The sequence below is a fragment of the Meriones unguiculatus genome, chromosome 1 (genome assembly GCF_030254825.1).
Source record: "Meriones unguiculatus strain TT.TT164.6M chromosome 1, Bangor_MerUng_6.1, whole genome shotgun sequence".
Classification (NCBI taxonomy): domain Eukaryota; kingdom Metazoa; phylum Chordata; class Mammalia; order Rodentia; family Muridae; genus Meriones; species Meriones unguiculatus.
Window position 1 is genome coordinate 119,802,847 of NC_083349.1, and position 23,242 is coordinate 119,826,088.

General features: G+C 43.9%; 1 protein-coding gene across 1 annotated transcript; it reads right to left on the minus strand.

Annotated features, from left to right (window-relative positions):
- Window positions 1-418: 418 nt before the first annotated feature.
- On the minus strand, window positions 419-4,865 carry Lratd1 (LRAT domain containing 1). Its single transcript, XM_021640447.2, has 2 exons — window positions 4,633-4,865; window positions 419-3,600 (listed from the first exon to the last, which is right to left on the minus strand). Exon 2 carries the CDS (start codon window positions 3,562-3,564, stop codon window positions 2,686-2,688), a length of 879 nt encoding a protein of 292 aa, XP_021496122.1. The 5' UTR covers window positions 3,565-3,600; window positions 4,633-4,865; the 3' UTR covers window positions 419-2,685.
- Window positions 4,866-23,242: the final 18,377 nt, after the last annotated feature.

The window sequence follows — 23,242 nt, forward strand, 5'->3', positions numbered from 1 at the left end:
GCAACTTCCTTAGTAACACTACAAAATAAACCCCCCTTTTTAGAATGAAGCAATTAGATAGTATCTCCTCTCTCATGCACTCTTATTAGGTTTTTGTTACCAATTACCAAGAGGTAGCAATCATTTCCACAGGAGCTTGAGAGACCTTAGAACCCCCTTCCAAACGCCTTTTCTGATCACTGTTTTATTACTGTGAATTTGTAAAAGTATTATCATCCACCACGACCTTGTTAGATCAATCTAATAATAAATGTTACTTGTCTGTCCCGATCTTGTTTTCATTGCCATCAGGTTTCAGCAAGTATAAAGTTTATGAACCAGTCCCCTGTTAACATGGCCCTCTTAGGAAGCATATAAGTACCAGCAAACGAATAATTCAGTTTTGGGTACGGAGACTGATGTCAAGAAAGGAGTCCTGTTGAACAAGTGCTTAGGATGGTGTTTAATTCAGCAGGGAGCCAACATACAGTAGTAGGACACAAGAAAGGGTATGGCATGTGTACACACAGTAAAGAGTTTTGGTTTATGGTCATCGATCTGTCATCTGCCGAAAGACTAAGTTAGAGAAATAAACGACTTTCGGTTCTCCATACATGCAAAGGCTAAGTTTAGTTGTTACAAAAGTTTTGCTGTTGTATGTGCTGAAAGAAAAGCATAAACAGTTTTAAAAAATAAATCACTCGATTGGCTTCAGAAAAATACTTTAGTTCATATTTCATTGATTTGACCTTTTGACTCAAGATCAGGGAATGACTCCAGCATGAAAACAAAATGAAACAAAATAAAACAACAAAAAATCCCCACAAAACAGAAACGAAGCATTTACCATGGAAAAGGCATTTCCCTGCCAGCTAACTTCCACTAGTTTTTATTGCATTATTTTTGAAATGCCAAGAAACTGGCTTTGGACATAACGTTTGCTGTTCAACTAAATCATAGCTGTCAGGATGCGATTGCTCGCAACCATTAGCTAAACACCATTGTCTGACAAACTCTCTCAAGAGAGACAGTATGTGTCCTAAGGTGTGTCTGGCACATAGACTCAAGTAACGATCAGTTAGGCTGGGGCTGTACCCCTTGGAGAAAACCCACAAACTCTTGCCCAAAGGAAGGAGCTTCAGTAACCTTCACGTTTTGAAAGACTCACAGTCTGTCCTGCTTCTAAGAGCGCCTCCCTGTTCTCAGAAATAAGCAGCAGGACAAGCTACAGAAGAGGGGCCCAAAGCCCAAGAACTCTAGATTCCTTTCAAAGGGGATCAAGAGATGGAGGAGAGGGGGGAAAAGAAATGCAAAGATGAAATGGTGATGATTTACAAAGTGAAGAAAAGAACCCTTGTAGAACTTGCTAGCAATTTTCACCAAAGCAGCAGACCCTTGAACTGACAAAAATTCAGTACAGTATACACATTAATGAACAGCTCTACCATCACAGGGCTGCTTTGTAAAGCCAGGAAAAACAAAAGTAATAATTAAATCCCCAAACAGAATTCTCATCAGAGTAGAGAGAAACCAGAGTGAAAGGCAATGTCAGCTAAGGTCTTAGCTAAATTCCACTCCTAATGGCCCCCAGCACTTAAGCTATCATGGATTAAAGCCATGAAAATAAAAATTTCAATTTGAAATTTCATTAGCATGTTGCTAAAAATGATCAAGAGAAGCATCGACACTGTAGGCTTTGTTGACGTCGTTGGAAAACTGCTGTTTCATTTTAAAAACAATCTCCACCTGCCCCCTGCCTTCTAAGATCTTCTAGTAAGGAAAAGCCAAACTAAAGACCCTGGCTAGGCTGTCCTAATGCTGGTTTCTGGAATGTTGTAGAACCTCCCTGCCTCCCTCCCCTCCAGTCCCTTGGAAAACAGGACTCTCCGAAACTCAAGAGCGGGGAGGGAAGCAATCAAGGGCTTCCGAGCAAAAAGCCTCCTCCTTCCTACCTTCAAGTGCCCCCACACAAGGTGAATTACCTCCTTTTCCGGAGCGGGCAGGCCCTCCTCACCTAAAGAGGTGGTGCGCCATTTTTCCTCCCGGGACCCAGAAGGCTTCCCTTCTGGCAAGGGTCTGTCATTCGGGGATGGCGTTAGCTTCCAGCTGTGCTAGTGGGGAAACCAAACCTATCTAGCTCAGCCTGGAGCCTGGAATGCATTGTCGGGAGACCCTGGGCTGGAGAGCTGCGATCCAGTTTCAGACAGCCTCAGGGTAACCCGGAGTCCCCGAAGTGCGCCCAAGTACACGGGACAGGCTCGATTTCATGAGATTCTGATATCCGGGGGACACATCCATTCGGGAGTTGAACTGGGCCCCGAAAAGACCAATTTTTGCCTCCGACTGGTCTGTGTGTGAGCATGTGGGGGCTGGGGATGGTGACGGTCCCCCGGGACTAAGGGTGTTTGCCCTGTCTGGTGAAGAGTCACTGACCATTGGCTAGCTGGAAAGATCGTGTCCTTGCTCCCCTTTGCCCACTCCCCCCTTCCCCGCCACAACCCGGGGCAAAGGCTCAGGCTGGGTCGCCCCCGCACAGTCACCACTGCCAGGGCTGTCTTAGGGGCCAGCGGCTGCTCTCGCCCAGTGCCAGGGTGAGTTCCCAAAGCTTCCAGCCGCCGGCCCCGAGCGGGCGCGCTAGGGGGCGTGGGGTGCAGAACTGCGGGGACTGGAGGGGAGCTCTGGGCTCGCCGGCGTGCCCCACCGAGGCTACTCCTTGTCGTCCACCAAGTCCTCCAGCTCCTGCAGCACTCGCAGGCGGCCGCTGGCGTCTATGCGGCGCTTCTCGCGGATGAGGTCCTCCAGGCTGTGGAAGCGGGCCGTGTGGACTTTGTTCTCCTCCAAATGCACTTTGAGATAATACTGCTGCTGCGGAGGCTGCGTGCCTGCGGGGACCTCCCCACCGGCCTTGAACTCTCGCTTCCCAAAGCGGCACCAGGCGGCGAAGCTCTCGGAGTTCGTCCAGCAGATCTCCTCGCTCTTGAGGCCCAGGTGGCCGCAGGCGTTCTGCACCACCAGCTCGGCCACCAGCGGGCGGTAGCGGTACCAGCTATTCACCACCCGGCCCACGTTGGCCGCGCCCGCCTGGTACAGGCTGTCCTGGCGGATCTCGCCTTGGTGCAGGTGGATGATCTGCCCGCCGCCCACGTAGACCGCCCAGTGAGGGGCTGGCGCGGGCTGCTCGCTCGCCGGCTGGAGCCACAGCAGCTCCAGCAGGTCTCCCGGCTCGCAGAGCGCGGGCAGCGCCGTGACCGCGTAGACACTCAGGTCGGCGCCCTGAGGGCCGCCGGTCACTTTGGAGAAGATGCATTCCTGGCCCCGGAAGGCGGAGAACTGAGTCTCGTTGAGGACGAGCTGGTGCAGCAGGTGGTGGTGGTGGCGGCTGGGGCTCTCTGGGCAGGGGCTACAGCCTGGGGGGCCCTTCACACCAAACTTGTCCGGCTGCCCGCGTTCGTCCAGGTCCTCCTCCTCATCCGAGAAGAAGTAGGCAACCCCGACCCGCAGCTCGTCCTTCTCAATCCCGGATGGGTCCCCAGTGGGCAACTCGCTGTAGTTGAGGTGGGTGATGCGGTCCAGTTGGTTGCCCATCAATGACGCGGCGAGGCCAGGGCCAGGAACTGAGATCTGCCGAGGGAGAGAGGACACACACCGTCAGAGTCTGGGCGGACCCTCCTGGTGTCCCCTCCCCACGGCGTCTGGTTCCCCTAGGGCCTGCAGCTTGCCTGAGCCCCGGCGCTGAAGTCGCCTGCTCCAGCCAACTTTGCAGATGCTCCCTGGGGGAGGGAAGGGGACACAGAAGAAGGCACCAGTCGGAGGGAGGGGGGCGCAGAGCAGGCACCAAACCAGCTCAGCCAGCCTCTGACTCTGCCCTGGAACCCAGGAACCCAGCCCTGTAACTTCCACCGGAGAAAGCGCTGACGGGCTAGAGAGCGTATAAGGTTCAAGTGGGCGAAGAGAGATGCCCAGCAGGAAAGGTGGGCGTCAAGAGAAGCTAAGGCCCGAAGCTAGGACAGGCTGAGCTCACGTCGCGGTCGCCATCCTCTGCAGCCCACCTGCCCATTTTGCGCTGGGTCACACCCCATCCCTGACAGCGGCTTGCACAATGACAGACTCATTTGCAGGGATTCACTTGACATCAGCAACATTTTTTTTTTTTTTTTTTTTGCACACTCGGGAGTCCGACAGCCTGGTACAAACACCCACAATGCTAATGTCCTACACCCACGATAACACATCTCGGCGACCACACATTGGCACCCTCTTACCCCCAGTTCCCACACAATTCCGGACGTACGCCCGCACACTTGCCAGTGGACGTACACTCCCACCCCGGGCACACCTGCCCACGCAGGCAGGTACACTCTGCCCTTTGCTTGCTTGCCTTCTCGCAGAAGCAATCGGGCGGGCTGCGCCAGGGCGAGGCTGCTCTGTCTAAAATAACCTAACAAAGAGACAGAGGAGGCAAGGCGAGACCCGTGGTGAGTATTAAATGTGCGGGGTGTGTGTGTGTGTGTGTGTGTGTGTGTGTGTGTGTGTGTGTGTAAAGAGGTCTACTTTCAACCCAGAGTCCCCTCTCTCTCCTACCCAGAACACGATCCACACAATCGGACGAAGAAAGCCCATTTTTTTAAGGCAAAGAAATCGGCTTATCCGTACCCGTGATTTCCCTGCGCCCGAAACCCCAAACTCCTTTTAAAGTCTCCAGGTCCCCATGGGTGCTGCGCAGACGGCGGCGGCGGCGGCGGCGGCGAGCGGGTCCTGGCGGCGCGCGGGGCTGCGGCGCGGATCTAGCCGGAGGCAGGCGGCGCGGTGCCCGGCGCGGTGCGGGTGCGCTCCGTGTCCAGGCCGGCTCCGGCGTCTGCTCCACCTGGCGAGCCCGGGCTCCACTCGGCTTTCCCACCGCCGCGCGGACGCCTCTTAAATCGCCCGAAAAGCCGTTTCTGCCAGGACCGCCCTGCCACGCGCTCATTGGCTAAGGCAGGCGCCAGAGCCCTGCCAATCTCTGCTGGGGGTGGGTGAGGGGCGGGGTTCCATTCCGCTCCGCCCTGCCCAGCCCCCAGCCTTCACCAGCCTCAGGGCCTTGGGAGCGTAGGTGTGAGCACCCGGGGGAGAAGCGCCCGAGGGGCGTGGCTACTGCACCCAGCTGCTCCTTTGCCACCGAGTCCCTGGTAACTGAGAACACTGTCCGCCCGCGTTCGTGTTCCGTATTCCAAGGGGACAGATTCCAGAAGGAATGCTGAGTTTGGGGGTGGAGAAGAAAAAAAAAAAAAAGTCCCCTCTGCGTGGTCCAGGCATTGTGAGTTGCGCGGAACCGGGAACCGCGTCTTTGAGGTTGCTTTGATGGGACTTCGGAGTCTTGTTTGGCTCCTGACTGTCGCGCAGTCGCTTCTGCCCCTGTCAGTCACAGACGCCTTAGAAATTGCAGGATGGCGCTCAGCGCCTGTCCTTTGAGCCAAGTGAAAGTGCTGACCCAGCGCCGGCGTCGGCGGCGCCTGGTTTTAAAAGGAGAGCCGTGTAGGTGTCAAAGGCTACCAGATGTCTGAGCTTTGGCTGGCCCCATCCCTGAATGCGCCTTTGTCTTCAACCTCCCATTTCCCATGAAAGGGCTGAGTCTCAAACGCTAGCTCATATTAGTGCACGAAACTGCTTCACAATTCCACAACTGTCGTAGCTAAGGGGTTTGATTTTCTGTGTTTGGTGGGGAAACTGTCTCATAGTCTTTGAGGATGCAAACTCGGCAAATGTACACACTAGGGACACTGGATGCCACAAGATGACTTTCTTTCATAAAAGGAAATTACAGACCAAGAGTTTCCAAACTTTACTGCCTTAAGCTTTGAGAGTTCAGGTCTTATTCCTTCTTTACTTTGAAGGCTCTCTCTCTTTCTCTCTCTCTCACCTCTCTCTGCTCCCTCTCCCTCTTTCTTCTTTCCTCTCCTTCCCCTTCTCCTCTCCTCCTCCCTTTCCCCCTCAGAACACTTCATTTCATTACAAAACATTTTAGACTTACCTTCTGACTCTCATGTGTGCTTTAGACGTGCAGACAACACAGCTGAGTTCCGGTCCTCCCTCCCAGTGGCTGACGCTGGATAGGCTTCATCAGTGGTAATCCAAAAGAAAACTAACTACAGTGGCCACCTTCCCTGAGCTGAATGATTTGAGCAGACAATTTAATCCCCAGACCTTTATAACGTGTTCACTAATTTCTCATTTGTAGCAAATAAGCAAACATCCCAAGGTCAGCCAGCAACAACTTAGTAACTTTTTTTGAGCAATTTGTAGTGTTTGTTGATGGACTAAATCTTGTTTTGCAGTATGGAAAACAACAACAGCAAAAGCAAGCGTTTCAAAAAAGTCAGCTGATTGGCTGTGTTCATAGGCGGATGGCACATATTGTCAACCTTTCTCTGCTGGGCTGTCTGCCTGAATCTCTTCCAGGTGCATAGCCTCCACTTCCTGTTCCATTTTGTTTTGTTTTTATGAATATTGCTGTCTACCCTCATAGCACCCAAAAGTAGTGATTTATCAAAGAGAAAACTTAATAAGTATTGATTAAAACACTGCTTTTAAATCAACCATCTGTAATTTACTTAAATCATTTCAGGAAACTGGTCGTTTGCCAAGTGGTGGTTTGAATAGGACTGGCCCCCATAGGCTCACACTGATGGAACCGCTTGGGAAAGATTAGGAGGTGGGTCATGGTGGAAGGCGGCCATGTTGGAAGAGGTGTGTCACTGTAGATGGGTTTTGAGGTTTGAGAAGCCCAGGCCACTCTCAGCACCCTCTCCCTTTCTCTCTCTGCCTTGTGCTTGCGGATAAGATTGTAAACTCTCAGCTACTGCTCCAGCACCATGCCCGCCTTCCTGCTGCCATGCTCCCACCACGATGGTAACAGGCCCTAACCCCCTAAAAGCTCCCAAACTAAACATTTTCCTTTTATAAGCTGCCTTGTCCACGGTGTCTCTTTACAGCAGTAGAAGAGTAACCAAGGCAGTCCACATGGAGGTTGTTATAAATTGTCCTCACTGAAACACTTTTAATGTTTGCTTTGCACAATAAGCAGCTCATTTTTGGCTAATAGGTCAAGAGAGTTGAACAGGTAATTTCTAAAATCAAGAAGTGTTATTGTTCTGTACTTTGAAGTGTTATCAACTGGACTTTGGGATGTTGGGAAGATGTCTGAGCTGATATCTGAAAACTCATCAAAAGTAGTTCAGCTCTTGATTTTGAAAAACCTTAAATTTTAGTCCACCATTCCCAAAGTCAATGCTGCACGCCTGTGCAGCCTACAGGCTCTTCAGCCCTACCTGCTGTGTTTCACACTACCCCAGAGTGCAGAGTGAGCAGGTGTTCTTCATTTCTTCGGACCCTAACGCTCCCAAGGTTATTTCATGTAAAATGTTGTTACTGCATGGACATACATTCACTAAAGTTTAAATACTAGTATGCAGATTTGATTCTGTCTTTCACATCCTCTCCCTTGCCAGTATAAAAAGCTGTTTTGTTTACAAGAAGAAATAACTATAACGGGGGCTTTCTGTAATATAATTAAACTGGGGAAAGAAGGAAGCTAAGAATGAAGTGAGGTCTATGCATCTACTTGACATAAACTTTTGTGATTACAAAGAAACTAGAGAGAATCCAGTATACAGAAATGCTCATGATCACCACATGATATTGTTTGTAAATTGTTCTATGTGTTAATTTTTAAGCCTACATTGCCTGCCTCTACATAGAAGAACTGCAGTATCAGAAAAACCAGAAGATAGTTGTTAAACACTCAACTTCGTAGCCAACTTAGTTTAAACTGTGTTTCAACACTTGACAGCTCACCATGGCTGTTAATTCGTCATCTGTAGAAAAGATGGATAATAATACTTCACAAATGGGGATGCTGCACATTTGTGGATACAAACACATCACCTGGCACACTGAGTCTCATTAGTGTTATCTTGCCGCTATTATCATTCATAGAAGTGCGGAGAGGAGAACCATGTGCCTCAGTTATGGGAATAGCCACAGTCTGGGTGTCCAAGGCTGTTCAGACCCAGGGTCTGGGATTGCTTCTAAGGTCTTGGAGAGCTCTGTGAGTATCCTGACAGCATGTCCATACCCCAAACTCTCTGTGCGTTTATATCTGTGAACTCGAGGACCAATCACACCTGGGTACCCAGAAGATTTTGAATCATCTAAGCGAAGATTTTCAAGTGTGAGTAGTGGGAATGGGGAAATCTTACGGCAACTTTATTCATCTATCTGCGTGTCACTTATTTTTTCCATGCCATCTTCCTTTCCCCTCTTCTTCAGCAGAGAGCCTTTTTTCATATGTACTTACTGACTGAGCCCTTGGGCCCTCGAGACCTTAGGATTTTGGATCAGGCTGTCATCCTTTCAGCTGACCCTGGAGAAAGGAGTATGAGTTTTCCCTGAACACTGATTTCCATCAGGCTTTGCTAAGCAATGCTTTTGTTTTGAATTATCTGCCCTACTTTCAGCATGTATCACTTAGTGAAATAAACTGTCCTCTTTCCTGTCTTTTGGCTTCCTTGGGTGGTTGGCATGCATACCCTGATCTCTGTGGAAGAATACTCTGTAGCCACTTAGGTACAGAGCCTGTACTTCACAGAGCCCATTGCCCTTTCTGTAGGAGTCCCTGCTAAACGCCAAGGTCCTCAATGCAATGTGAGTGGAAGCCATTCACTTTTAGGCTCATCTAAAAGGTTAATATGATTGCCCATGAACTTTCCTTTTCCATTTGGGCAAGTGTGGAGGATCCATGGTAGAACTAACTACTAATATCTCCTAGATGGAAACATCATTAAATGGAACGAGACCAGAGTTCCTGAATGGCTGTGTAAAACACATAATATCTCTTCTCAAACAAATGTACTATTTGGCTGTAGTAGGAAGAAATAAACTATATAGGTTTGGAATATCTGTGGTTATCTGTAATGACAGATACACTTTAAAGATTGCACATCTCAAACTAAATTATTTTTATGCTTCTTTTTCCCTTAATATATTCTTGTATTCAAGATCGACTTGTTTGGAGTCCCTAAAGCATTTCAGCAAGTTCACATCACTCAGATAATTTAGAGGATGGTGGTGGTAATAATGGAGCTCAAACCCAGGTCCATGACATCTGTCTGTGACAGATTCCCCAGAACTTAAGGAATCCACAATGGATGCTTTGTCTTTATTAACTCCCATCTCAGATCTCCCTAGTGTGCCCTCAGAATTTCTGCAATATCCGTGTTATTAACTTATTCACACTCACTAAATAGCCTGCCTGCTATCTTATCTTTCTAGTCTACGTGAATGGTAGGGTAACCTTACATTGAAGAGTAACAAACAAGAATCGTGCTTTCTTCCCCCGTTCTCATATGTCAATACTCAAATGTTCTGCTTTTTCTTAATTGTCCTTCTAAGAGTTTGAATTTGTCTCCCACCATTTATGGTTAGTTTTGATCGTTTCTTTCTGTGCAGTTTCAATTCTTATCTACCAATGAATGTTTTTATTAAAGTATCTTTAGTGGCATCTAATCGTTGAATCTCTAAAGACTCCTGAATCTCTCCGGAAAAGCCTTCAGCAACTACATGTTTAATTATTTGCAGTGTTTGAATTATGCAAAGATGTCTACACCCAGTATGCCTCTTCCTGTTTTCCCCCTTGCATCTAAGACATGCATGTGGCAGGAGATGAGGCTCTACCATAGCATGTTAGTAATAGGTTAGGCTTTCAGGTTGATCCTGGGCTGCTAATACACATACCATACTGTTATTTTTTTCTTTGTTGCCTTCTTTATCCACTACCACTCAAAGTGTATAGCTCTTTAGTGCCAGTTATTCTAATATATATGTCCCCTCAACCCATTCTAATCAAGGTGATCCTTTATGTTACAATAACACTGTCTATTGTTTATGAGATGTCAAAGACTTCAAAACACTTCTTCAACATCAACTCACAATATGGGTGGATTTTCCATTTTCCTTTATTTTTTTTTCTGGAAAAACTAAGAAATGGTTGAGGAAAAGCACCAAGAACAGCCAAATTTGCATGACTTATGTCAAACTTCAATGAGGCTTGGTACCTACTGTAACTTCACAAAAGTGGCCTGACCTAATACATGTATACATGGTATTTTCTGTTTTAAGCACCATACTTTCAGTGTTTGTGTTTATTTTAGTTTTTACTACCTTGAACACATCGACACCCAACACATGTTTTAAATTAGGTCCTGCACAAGAACGCTGGCTATGTGATATGCAGTATTAGGCTTTCAAATGGTCTTCCAACATCATCAGTATAGCTGAGAAAAATGCAGATTCTCCATGCTGGAGATGGTTCAATGAGTTTGTTGAGCAAGCATGCGGGCCTGAGTTCAGATCCCCAGATCTCCCATAAAAATCCAGGCATAGTCCAGTACAATTGTAACACTGTTATGGGAGTGGGGATAGGCAGGGAGGGAGGTTGAAGGGTATTACTGGGGCTTATCCTAGCCAACCAACCTAAGTGGAGAAACAGTAAGCTCCAAGTTCAAGGAGCTGTCACAAGGGAAAAGCTGGAGAGCAATAGAGAATAATTGATCATTTCCTCTGACTTCCACTGAGGCATATTCATGTACACATTTGCACACACACATACTTGAGCACATAACACACCACACACACAACCACACACACACACACACACACACACACACACACACACACACAATTAGTCAGAATTCTCTATTGCAATGGTTTTCAACCTGTGACTTTGACCCATTTTTCAGGTTAAATGACCCTTTCACAGGAATCATGTATCTGATATCCTGCACATCAGATGTTTACAATACAATTCATAACAGTTGCAAAATTACAGCTATACAGTAGTACAGTAAATAATTTTTGTAGTACAGTAAATAATTTTGTGGTTGGAGTCATCACAACACAATGAACTGTATTAAAGGGTATTACAGCAGGAAGGGTATAGCAGCAGGAAGGTTGAGAACCACTGATCTAAGGCAATAGAACTGGTAGTCCAACAATGGCAGTCTATAGTCCATAGGCTGTCTGTCTCAGCTGGTCTCCAGTGTACTCTGGGATGCTGAAAAAAGTAGGCTCTAAGGCCAATGAAAAGATGGACTTGCCAAAGAGAGGAAGAACAAGCAGGAAAAGAGTAAAAGTTTTCTTCTTCCAAGTCTTTTATATAGGATGCCATCAGAAGATGCAGCCAGATTAAAAGTACATCTTCCCGCCTCAAAAGATCTGGGTAAAAGATGGGCCTTTCTGCTTTAATTTAATTAGCAAAACTTTCGCATAGGTGTACCCAAACCAACTGACTTTTAGTTAGTTCCAGTTGTAGTCAAGTTGGCAGCCAAGAATAACCCCCCCCTCCCACACACACCAAACACACACACCACCACTGTTAGAATCGTGCAGAAGTAAGTTACATGGTGGGTTCACAAATCATACCACGAGACCAGTTCCACATGGGAAGTTTATTAGGGGAAGAGGAAGGGTCGCAGAGACTGTCTCTGGACTAGACAGGAGGGAAAGAGAGAGGGAGGAGGAGCTTTGAGTTCTCTTATAAGGCGACCCAGAGCATGTGCAGGTAGTTTCCAGTGTTCAACGGGTGGTCTTTCAGGTAGCCTCACAGATGCTGGGTAACCGGTTCCTTGGGTTTCTTAGGGCTGGCAGTAAAGATGCCTGCTTAAGGATCCCAACCACCACCACCACCATCACCACTACCACCACCACCACCATCACCACTACCACCACCAACAACAACAAATGAAGATTCGCAGGCTCATCCCCAATCCAATGAAACTTGGTTTCAGCAATGGCTCTAGGAAGATGTGTTTTAAATAGTATCCCAGGCATAGTGGATAGTGTGTTATAATCAGATGTAAGAAATCAGTTCTTAACTCTCCAGTACAGTGAAACCTTCCAGGAAGTAGCCCCGTAAAAAACACTTGGGATTTTACTCTCCAGCCTTTCCGGTCCATTTCAGCAAAAGTGAGAGGCAGTTTAGACTTGTTTATACTAAGTTGATTTGAAAAGAGAACAATTTGCAATCCAAATCTGCATGGCAAGTCTGGGCTTTATCCCTTTCACTTTACATTCCCACTCTGCATTGTTCTTTCCTGTTGATTGGCTGTATCTGAGTGTGCTGTGAGGGTACAAGCTCGTTAGAGGGCCTATATTTGTAATGATCACATTTTTATTGCCATCACTGAGTGCTATCCGGGAGTCAGGCAGAAGGTTAAATCATGTTGGTGTAAAAGAATTAAATCAGCAATTCTTAGCAGCCAGATTTTTTTCCCTCTCTCTTCCCTTCTTCTTTTTCCTCCTTTCCTTTCCCTCCCTTGCCTTCTCTTCCCCCTTTCCTTCTCTCCCCATTTGCTAACCTACCCTCATTTTCTTTCCTCCCCTCCTTTCTTTCCTTCCTCTCTCCTCCTTTTCCATGTCCCCCTTGCTTCATTTTCTTTCTCTTCCCTATACTCCAGTCCTCTTCCCTCCCTTTCCTTTGTTTCCCCTCTCTTCTTTTTCTTTCCTTTCCTCTCCTCCCCACTCCCCTCCCCTTCCACCACTTTCATTCATGCTCATTCCTTCTCCTTCCATCCTCTTCCCCCCCACAACTACTTTTTTTTTCCACTTCCTGCCCTCAAATTAATTCCTTTACAACCTAAACCACAAACTAGGGAATCTGTGGCAGACATTAATAACAGCCTTGATTATTGACAGAGACACTTTAATGCTAAATCAAAGTGGATAATTGGTAATTCAAAAGCAACAGACTGAACAAGGCTACATGGATGTATGCTTTACTTGTTCATCAGTGTTTTCTTCTTGTGTCGTGGGGTATTTTTCTTATTCTCCATGATAATTTGTTTGTTTCCTGCTTAACATTTATCTTTCTTATAATGATGTATTTATATGCTTTCAAGAAGCAAAAAGTTTGACTCTAACCACAGACAGCACAGTTAACACAGTTTCTGTTTAAGAACATGTACTTAGCAACTACTCCTACGAACCATACTAAGACTATGTCTACATCACCAAAGACAGGAAACTGAATTTATGCTTGTCCTCTTGATCCCCTTCCATCATTTCTCTAGTACCAATGTTGTCTTAATTGCCCAGTGTCTTTGCCTCTGATCTGAGGTAGATCTTGTTTTCTTGTCACAGAATGGCTTTAGCACAAAGGTTTCACTTTTCTATACATGGTTTCAAGCTGTGGTCCAGCTACTTGACAACTGCATAGCCTTGCATAAGATACTTGATTCATAATTCACTTTACCTATAAAATATGGAGAATAATATCCTTCTGTGTGTATGGGAAGAAGGTCTCAGTAGCTATTAATTCTAATTAAAGGATCCTGTCTATTTCATCTGTAACAATAGTCTATATTATCACTAATAATAATAATTATTAATAATTCTACAGTGAAGAAGATACATCTCTGTTCTCTGTGGAGCTTGCATCATGTGGACAGGGAAAGGTAGGACGTGAACAATTGCAGACTAAAGGAAGCTAAAGGAAACCAAGTATTTACAAGCACAGAGGAAGGAATCAACTGTGTGAGGGAGGATTCAGGATAAGGCTGTTTTGCAAGGAGACATTATAATAAACAAGGCATTTCTGAGCTGGAAAGAGTGGGAAGGTGCTAATGTATGAATGTCCACTCCAAAACTCATTGTTGCAGTTTAGTTGTGTTCAAGTCCACGTTGGGATGACAAAGAAGACTTTATCTGTAGGAAAGACGTGTCTCCATGGAGTGAGCTGTCAGTGTGAGTTCTTCCTGTTTGTACCTTGTTCTGTTTTGTGTTCTTTCTCTCTCTGTCTCACAGGCTTATCTGACCTTCTGCTGGGTTATGGGACATGCAGGCCCTCACAAACCTCCACTCTTGGACTTCTAAGCCCCTGGGATTTTGAATTTAAAGGTTTATAATGTGTGCTAGCTGTGGTAGTCTATCATAGCTACGAGAGGGCTTTATGTCAAAAGAAGCCACATGTGTAAACGTAGGAGTGATTCTGTAGGCACAGTCTGGAAAGAGCCTTCCCAAATACCACTGTCCCACGTTATGCTGAGACGGTGACACCAGAGGCCTGATATTAATAAAGGATCATTGTCAAGAGGACCGAAGTCTGAGTCACTCCAGGATGCAGTAACATGAGAGGTGCACTAACAACAAAGGCTGAATTTTGTGAAGGTCCTGTTCTGTTTGGGTCATGGTATGAGCCCATTTCCTAGCTTATAAATCATCATTGTCTAGTGTTTATCCATTGAGAGGCTGAGAGGGTTCTCTGTCCTCTTAGAATGACAGTAATCCTATCACAGGAGGCCTGCTTTCATAATGTAATTACCGCTCCAAAGCATGTCATTCGAACTCAAAATTCTACCACACTGGAAATTATCGTTTCAACATATGACTTCTGCATGAACATGGATGTTCAGTTGGCAGTAGCCAGTAAGCCAGCCTTACTGGCCCCTAGAGGAGTATGTGCATTTGTGGTCCAGGTAGAAAATATAAGCACCGTGGATTAGTGGCCCAGGTGGGTAACGGGGCTTGTGGGATGAGTTCAAGAGAGAGCATGACTTGGAGCTAACTTTTCCCAGTCCCCAATGTTGCTCCTTCTAACTGTGGTTTTTCTCTTTTCTTTCTTTTTTCCAAAATAGGACTCAGCGTCAACTCCTTGTGCATACTTTTCTTTCATGTTTCACCCACTGTTTACCAGGGTTTTGTTTGTTTTGTTTTATCACTATCTAAAAGACAGCCCTACTTCCTATCTGTCACAACTGTGGAATACACTCCCTAGATCCTAGATATGGTGCCATTTTCCCATGATACAGTCTCTGACATTTCCACTAAGTCTAGACCTAAAAGAAACTCTAACCTGAAACAACTTTGTCACCCACAAAGAAACATGCTACTCACTTCTGTGTCTGAATTTTACCATACACTTAGTCTACTCTGTGTGACAGACTTGTCCCTTCCTGGGTAGCTGAGACTGTGTGTCTCCAGCCTCCTGTCATTAGTGTTTTAGCCCTGTGAACCTCATCACTGAGAACGTGAGCAGAACTGACATGTGTATTACTTTGGGCTTGTGCATTTGGGAGTTTCCTCCCCCCTTTTCTTTCCTTCTTCTATTTATGCACTTTGAAGGAAGAGCTGGAATATGATGAGGTTGAAAGAGGAAAATGACTGAGATGAAGTCTCTAATGTAAAGCTTCATATGAGCAATCAAAACCAAAACAGCTTAGGAAGCCTTATCCTGGTTTTCTTCTCTGACTTGGGGATCAGCTCATGATCACAGCAAGGCATTGTCTGTCATGAACAGTCAGACTCTAGTGCTTCTCATCTTCTTATGGGAGAGGAACTAAATTAAATCATGGATCATTCTTAGAAACCCTTACATTGTGTTTCTTGATTCATAAATACAATTTGTATATATTTTATCTAAGTATGACACACTAACAGATTGTATCACTGAAGTACCATATGGATACATTTTGAATAGACTCATATATTCTTATTATCTAATGAAAACAGATTTCCTGAAATAGATGGTAAGTGGATTCCCAAGTCTTAGCCTTATCCCATTTCTATTTTCCTGTACTTTAAAAGAACATAAATTTATCCTCTTGTATACTTGACTTTATTTTCTTATTTCAGGCCAGAGAATGGATGATGTTAAATTATGTCAGCATCAGAAATGCTCTCAATCATATTCTATTGACATTTACTTTGTGTTCATGTGTAGAAGAAAAAAAATTAAAGGAATGAAGCTTGCTTAAATCTGACCACTAAGCTCATTTGGGATATTCAGGCACATATCAGAATCTTCCAGGTATGCAGAAATGCCAGCCTAGCTGGTATGTTCCTGAGGTTCCACAAGACTACGCCTTGTTTTACCTGCTTGCTCATAACAGTGTCTTTTAGTGCATTTTTCCCTTAAAATCTCTGTGTTGGTTTGATGCCACCAATTTAAAATGTGTACAGGTTGACTTTTGCACTTGTACAAGCAGTTCTCAACCTGTGGATCACAACCCCTTGTTAGATAATTGACCCTTTCACAGGGGTCACCTACGAGCATCGGAAAACACAGATTTTTTTTTATATATATTATGATTCACAACAGTGGTGAAATTACAATTCTGAAATAGCAATGGTCACTACAACAGGAGGAACTGAATTAAATGGTCACCATGTTAGAAAGGTTGAGAGCTCTTGTGGATCTTCATCAAAAGGCAGTATCTTAACGAAAATGAAACACTAATGGTTTCCTCCTGCCCTGCTGTTTATGTTCTGGTGAGACCCCCATGCATCTATGGGACTTTGACTTTTCAACTTTATTATCATCAAGTGATTTTAGAAATATTACAAATAGTAATAGCACATGATTGAAAAACAAAGGAGAGGTCCATCTGGATGATGGCAGATAGGCACAAAAAAACCCAGCTAATCTCCTTGCCATCTGAGATATTGGCAGAAACTCTTACCTAATTCACAGGATGATTTAATAGAAAATTGCAACTGTTGCATGTTTTGTCTCTTCCTATTTTCTTGCTTTCCAAAGGAAGTTAATGTTCAGGGAAAATCCTCTCTCTTGGTTATGGTAAATATGTGCTTTTAAGACTTTGAAAGTATTGCCTTTTTTTCTTACTATAGCTTCTATGCAGAATAAAGGAAAGAGAGATAAGAATTAGGTGGAGAGATAGAATTACTTGGGAGACAAGCCTGAATCTTAATGATTTTAATTGATGTCGGAGGACCCGTTTATATTACTAATAGGATCCTTCCTTGGTCGGAAGATTCAGAACTGTATAAACAGGACAAAGTGTGCTGGGCACACATGCATGCATGCTTTGGATTTTGGTCCAGCTCTTGCCACTATGATTGCCCTGCTGTGATGAACTGTAACCTGGAACTTGATGGAAAGACAATTTTCTCATACCAGAAAAGAAACTAAGACACGCCAATTATCATTCTCCTAGGCTTCCTATTTATTTACTTTTGACTGATTGCTTTGTGGTATACATATCCATGTATCCATGTCAGTATTTGTAATGCTGATTATTAGACTATACTGTAGGGGTTTTTCCACAGTCTCCCAGCTGCTTCGTGGGTGGAGAAAATTCCTGTCTTCCTCCTATATATTCCTTAGTTGAAATTGATTCCTAATGCAAGTATAGGGACACAGAGAAAGTGCAACCAGAGTGAAAACTGGCAAGCCTGGCCTTTGACAGGTAACCAATTCCATTAAATTTATTTATATCCATAAATATCTGAGGGTTATTATATGTAGTTAAAGTGTATGAGTGTAAGGCAAAGGAAGGGGCGAAAATTAATGACATAGTTAATGCCTTTCTGGAATGGCAAGAGCAAAGATTTATAGACAACTGTAAGAAAGGGGTGTAGGCACTAAGAAAGGCATAGAGAGAACAGTGAGATTCACAGACGCTGCCAGTTGCAGCTGGGTGAAGTGAAGAGATTAATTTGGATAAGCCTATGGAAGCTTTCACGAGAAGCAAGCCAGAGTAGAATTCTCCTGTACTGGTTGGGGGTGTCAACACAAAAACACAGCTCTCAACTCAAAGGGAGTCAGAGAGACTTCATTTTGGAGCCAAAATAAGAGTGACTGTGGCCCAAAAACACAGAATTAGGTTACCTCAGGTTCCATGTTCTAATGTGGAAGCAAGTTCATGGATCTCTTATGGTAACAGAACAAGTGAGGTTATAAATCAAGGTATTTTAAAAATACATTGGTGGAAATATTAAGTAGGTACTTACAGCACAGTAGAGAAATCTTAGATATGGCCTCAGATGTAATCTTAAAACATTCTTAACCCTTGGACTGGGGAAGAATAAAGTTCTGTATAGTTAATACATTAAAAAGTTTTGTTTTGTTTTGTTTTGTTTTAAGTCTGCTGTCAGGGTGTTAGATTTGGCCAGTAACAGAACATTAGATTTGGGAGTGATAAGGGCAAGGAATGACTATATAGGAAGCTAAAAATCGTCTCTGTTTAATAGTAATCGTGCTTTGGAATTGCCAAATTTCACCCTCTTTACATCTTAGAAGGTTTAATTAGTCAATCAGCCTGTGTAGAGGGCTTCTTTCCAGGAACTTCCATCCACAAGAGAAGCATAGATAGAGGTTCTAATTGTAATGAATTCTTCTATTTATTTCTTTTTTCCCAAACAGGAGGAGAATCTGGCTTCCTAATGGATTAATGACTGTGACACATTGCTTGTCATTCTTGCACTGCTTGTAAGTATTCTCCTGTCCTCACTCTATTTTATGACCTTTTGTCTTGCAATTCTTTGCTTCTTAAAGGCAGGGAAGGGGTCTTTTCCTTCTGTGCACTTTCTCTTTCGATTGTACAGTGTACACAATAAGTGCAAAAGGTACTGCTAGGTAATAAATAAAACTATGAGGAATTCAGACCAGTGAGATAATAATGAATAATTTATAGGGGTATTGGTAACCCAAATGTGTTTATTTTTAGAAGAGACCAAGCAGTGTTCCTATCTGCAGATGCCACAGGAGAACTGAGCTCTTCATGAGCCTTTATAGATAGAGAAACTGAAATACACAGAGGTCCAGTGGCGCAGGAAAGTTTCCCAGTGTGTATTCAGTAATAAACACCAAAAAGGACTTTTCCCTTTCATATGTGCATGTGAGGTGGGAGTCACCAGGATCATCTGCATTTTTTTGTCTGCCTAAGGACATGAGGTTTAGAGAGGGGAAATTTCAGGTAGAAAGTTACTGATGGAGTTGGTGACTATGTCGTATAACACCAGAACAAATAGAACATTCACAGACGCAGATGGTCCCCTGGCAGCCTGCTCTGTGGAAGTTGCTTAACTGCACACAGATCAGGAGAGCCTCTCTAATGGAAGACAAGGTGGTTAACTCAGTTCACTGGGGCAGAAGGGACACGGAATTGCTGCTCTTGAATGTTAGTATTCACCTGACTCCCCCATGGATTTGTGACAACTGGGGAAAGTTACTTCCCTTTGCTTGGCTTCAGTTCCTTCATCCCTCACCCCACAAAGAGAGATGAGTGGTGATAATTTATAAAGCTCTTCACAGTTGAAACATGCTGAATGGAATATACAGATGCATCACATTAAGCAAATCGTTTTAGAATAATGATTTTAGAATAACTGTAGAATAATTTTAGAATAAAATTGATATATATATATATATATATATATATATATATATATATCAATGATTCTTAAAAAGTGCTTTAGGATAAAACTGTGTTTAAATCTAATCCTCTCTACAGAACATTCAATGTTAGAGATATGCAAAGGAGAGATGACTGAGACACAAATAATTGTGGCTGTTCATAACACTCTTTGATGTCATCTAATGGTGAGGTAGAGGGTAAACCATGTAGCATTGTCTCCCTGACTCTATCATATGTTGCCAACATATACAACAATGACGACAGAGCAGGAATATCTTCATGCTTCAGTTCAGTTACATCCTTTAAAAATAAGAATGAAATGCTAGCCTGACCTCTCCCAGTATAATGCCATGTTGCTCATCTGTGTGACAAGGTGTGTGGGGAGCATGCAAACTGTAGAGAACTTTCCAAGGTATAGAGTGGTGTGTATACTGTAAAGGTGAGAGATTATTACCAATACCTGTCCAGAAACTTCTGGAACATTCATGTGGGGACAGCAAGCTATCCTTGGCTGGGTTACTCAATTCCAGCCTCAAAGTTGGGCTTAGGGAAAAGAGCAAATCTATTTCTGTTAGCTTTATCTAAATCCCTGAAGTGACCTGGCTGGCTTCCCAGAACTTCATCAAAGCAGAGTGTAAACCAATGGGGCTGGGCAGCCTGAAATGTGAAGAAAATCCATTATGGCTTCCCTTTTGCTGGGCGCTTGACACATTCAAGGGGTTTTACATACCTGGCCCATTTGCTGCTTGAATGGTTGCTTGTATGTTCGACCTTGAAAATCACTTCTAAGCCTGGACTTCTTGATCTGCACATTTTAGTTGTGTTGACAGGATTAGATTGTTTATAACCCCTTGAAATAATAAAGTTTTAAAATGAAGGGCTCGATATAAATCAGGGTCAGTACACCTCCCACAGAATTGTTGAGACCCCTCCCACAAATGAGCTCAAAGTCAGTGTTTCCTTGTGTTAGATGTAGTTTTTTTTTCTTGTTTTCTACCCTTGTTTTCCCCTTTCCCTTTCTCTCCCTCCCTCCCTTCTTTTTCCCTTCACTCTCACCTTCTCTGCATATATATATATAATATATATATTATATATATATGACATCTATCTATCTATATGGCACCAACACATATACATATAAATATGTATATATATATCAGCAACTCAGATCTGGTATGTGAGTTACTCTGCAGCTGCATAACTGAGACCTCTATAAAAAATTAAACCTGCTTGCCTGGATCTCATTTTTCTTACATTTCTTACTGGTTTCTCATTTTCTTACATTTTGGGCCAATATTTTGAACTCTGACATCATGGTTGCTACCTAGCTACAGTTTAGAGAACTTAATAATCAGACAAGGCAATTCATTGGCATAGGAGATAAAACAAAAGGCATCCATGGGCATTATCAACATGATGGCAGAACAGTGGAGTCCACTGGGTAAGAGAGAAGAAAGGGACCTATATGAACTTTTGGTTCTCATGTTGCAGAGGGAGGGTTACTTTATAACTAGTCATTAAATTCACATTTACTGATTTGAATGCCTTCCCACGTCTGTCTTTAAACCACATTTTTTTTCAAATGTTAATGTATCAGATAGTGCAGAGGAAGCCAGTGATATGCCAGGTAATAGCTAACTAACCATTAGTATGTGTTCTTACTGAGGCAGTTACAGTTAAATGACAGGTCAAGTCCAGAGTGACGTTTCCCCTTTCACCACCAGACTTCATGTACTGAAAAATGTCCAAAGGCCAAGCCTTACTGTCTGAGTCAGCCTCACCTCTGTCTCTCCCTCTTCTTATTCCTATTCTTCCTATCTCCCTCATTCCCTCCCTCACTTCATCTTCCACTATCCCTCCTTTCCTTCTTTCTCTTTCAAGCACAGAGGAGGAGATTTTTTTTCCAGTATTTTGAAAAATACACAGTGGTTATGCCCTGGCTCTTACTTCTTGTTTTGAACTCAGAGTCTGTTTCCCAACTCTTCTACTGAGAGTTTAAATTATCCAGGGCCTATTTCAGGACCATTTGGCTCAACTCCTGTCATTCCAACTACTGACCATGTCTGCCTGGTTTGCAGCTGGACTTCTGCCTCCTACCTGCTTCTCATACATTCCTTCCTCAGTGGCTTCACATGTGCTCCCGTCACACCAGGCACACAGCAGATGCTCTGACTAGTACTCAACAGCCTTAACATAATCAGACCAACAAGTCACCAAAGTGAAAGCTCAAAGAAAAGTATGAGCCTTCTCCTCAAGGCAAACCACACAGAACACTTTAGAATGTTTCTGTCATATTCAGTCACTGCACTCAAACTGAGAAAGCCTGTAGGAACCAATGCAATAGAGACATAGGTGTGGTAGAGTAGGCATTTTTCCCTAAAATGATAGGAATCCATTCACTCAGAGTTTAGTCATGATTATTCTGTGAAGTATGACAAAATAAAAACAAATAATAATAATAATAATAATAATAATAATAATAAAACTTCAATAGAAACGTCTTTGTAGGGATTAGGAAGATAATGTAGTTGGTAAAGTGCCTGCCTGCTGTGCAAGCAAGAGGACCTGAGTTCAGGCCCCTAGTCCCTATGTAAAGGCTGAGCATGATGGTAGACATCTGTAACCCCGGCATTGGGCGGTAGAGCTGGATCTCATTAGTGGGTTCTTGGAACTCGTTGGCCAGCTGGCTTAGTGCAATGAAGTAGTTCCAGTGAGAACCCTGTCTCAACAAATAAGGTAGAATCATCAAGGAAGACACTCTTCTTGGACTTCTAACATCCACAATGAGTTTACACATGTGCATCCATATGAACATTTTCATATAATACACACACACACACACACACACACACACACACTTTGTAACCTAACTCACAGTGCAACAGAATGAAGTATTATTAATGAACAATGAATATTTGAGTAAAGTCAAAAGGAAGCAGTATCTTTGGATAAACATTAGTGTTGGTTATCATCCTTTCTTTTCTGTATACATGATAGACTATGTCTCAGTCTCCTTATGGTTAAGCAGAACTATGAAATTTGTCTGACAAGTAACACCTATCCTCTCAGACAAAGGCAATGGAAAGCCAAACTTGCAATTCTCTAGCCTTTGATTCTCTTCCCTTTCATGTTAAGGTGATGGACATAGAGATAGAAATGGGCCAGAATTCATTACTGAGAAGCCACAGCTGTGTCACTCTGACCCATACTGTAATTTGCATGAATGACTATCTGCCCTACCCCCAAGCTTTCAGAGTTGTTTGTTCCTGTAGTGTAACCTAAGGTTCTCTGAGTAAAGACTCTCCCAAGTGAGTAGCTGATATACATGGACTTTCACTGTGAGCACCCATGCTTCTGAGCAGGATGTTCTTTGTGTACAGCCTTTAATGTCTTCCTCTACAAAGCATAGATCAGGGTGAAAAACCAAAACAAGGACAAACAAACAAACAAAAAACCCCACAGCACATCCATGATTTCTCTTGTCTGAGATGTTGCTGTCTCCACTTTAAATGAGTAATTGGCTACTCTGCGCCTGGTGGTCATGGGAAGAAATGTGTGTTCCTGTTCTTTCCCCAGGAAAGTGTGTGAGTGGCATGCGGGAGAGGAGAGGGTCAACTCATGGCCTCTAATGTGATTAATTAAAGTGTTTAGTATAAATGGCTGGTAGTATTTAGTGGTACCTTGGAGGGATTAAAGCTGGTTAAACATATGGGTGGAGGGACAGATTAATGAATGAGTCAGCAGCAGTGAAAGGGGGTTGGGTTATTCTTCAGTGGAGCAGTTAATAAACATCCCTACCTCCACATTACATGTGAGGGATCTCAGCTTAATCCTTTAAATGCCTTCACCATCTGTAATTAGGTAATTAGTTTGGGGAGAATTGTAGCACATGTACGAGGAGAGAGGAAAACAACAACTGCATATGAATAAACACGGGCTGTCTATTTCATAGCAGAACAGTGCTGTTTAGTTCTCTGTTGGCTCAGCAGAGCATTGGTCTCAGGACGGCACTGGCCTTTCAGAGAGCAAGGAGGTCTGCTTTGCTCTCTGCACAGACCACGGCAGGTGCTATAGAACTC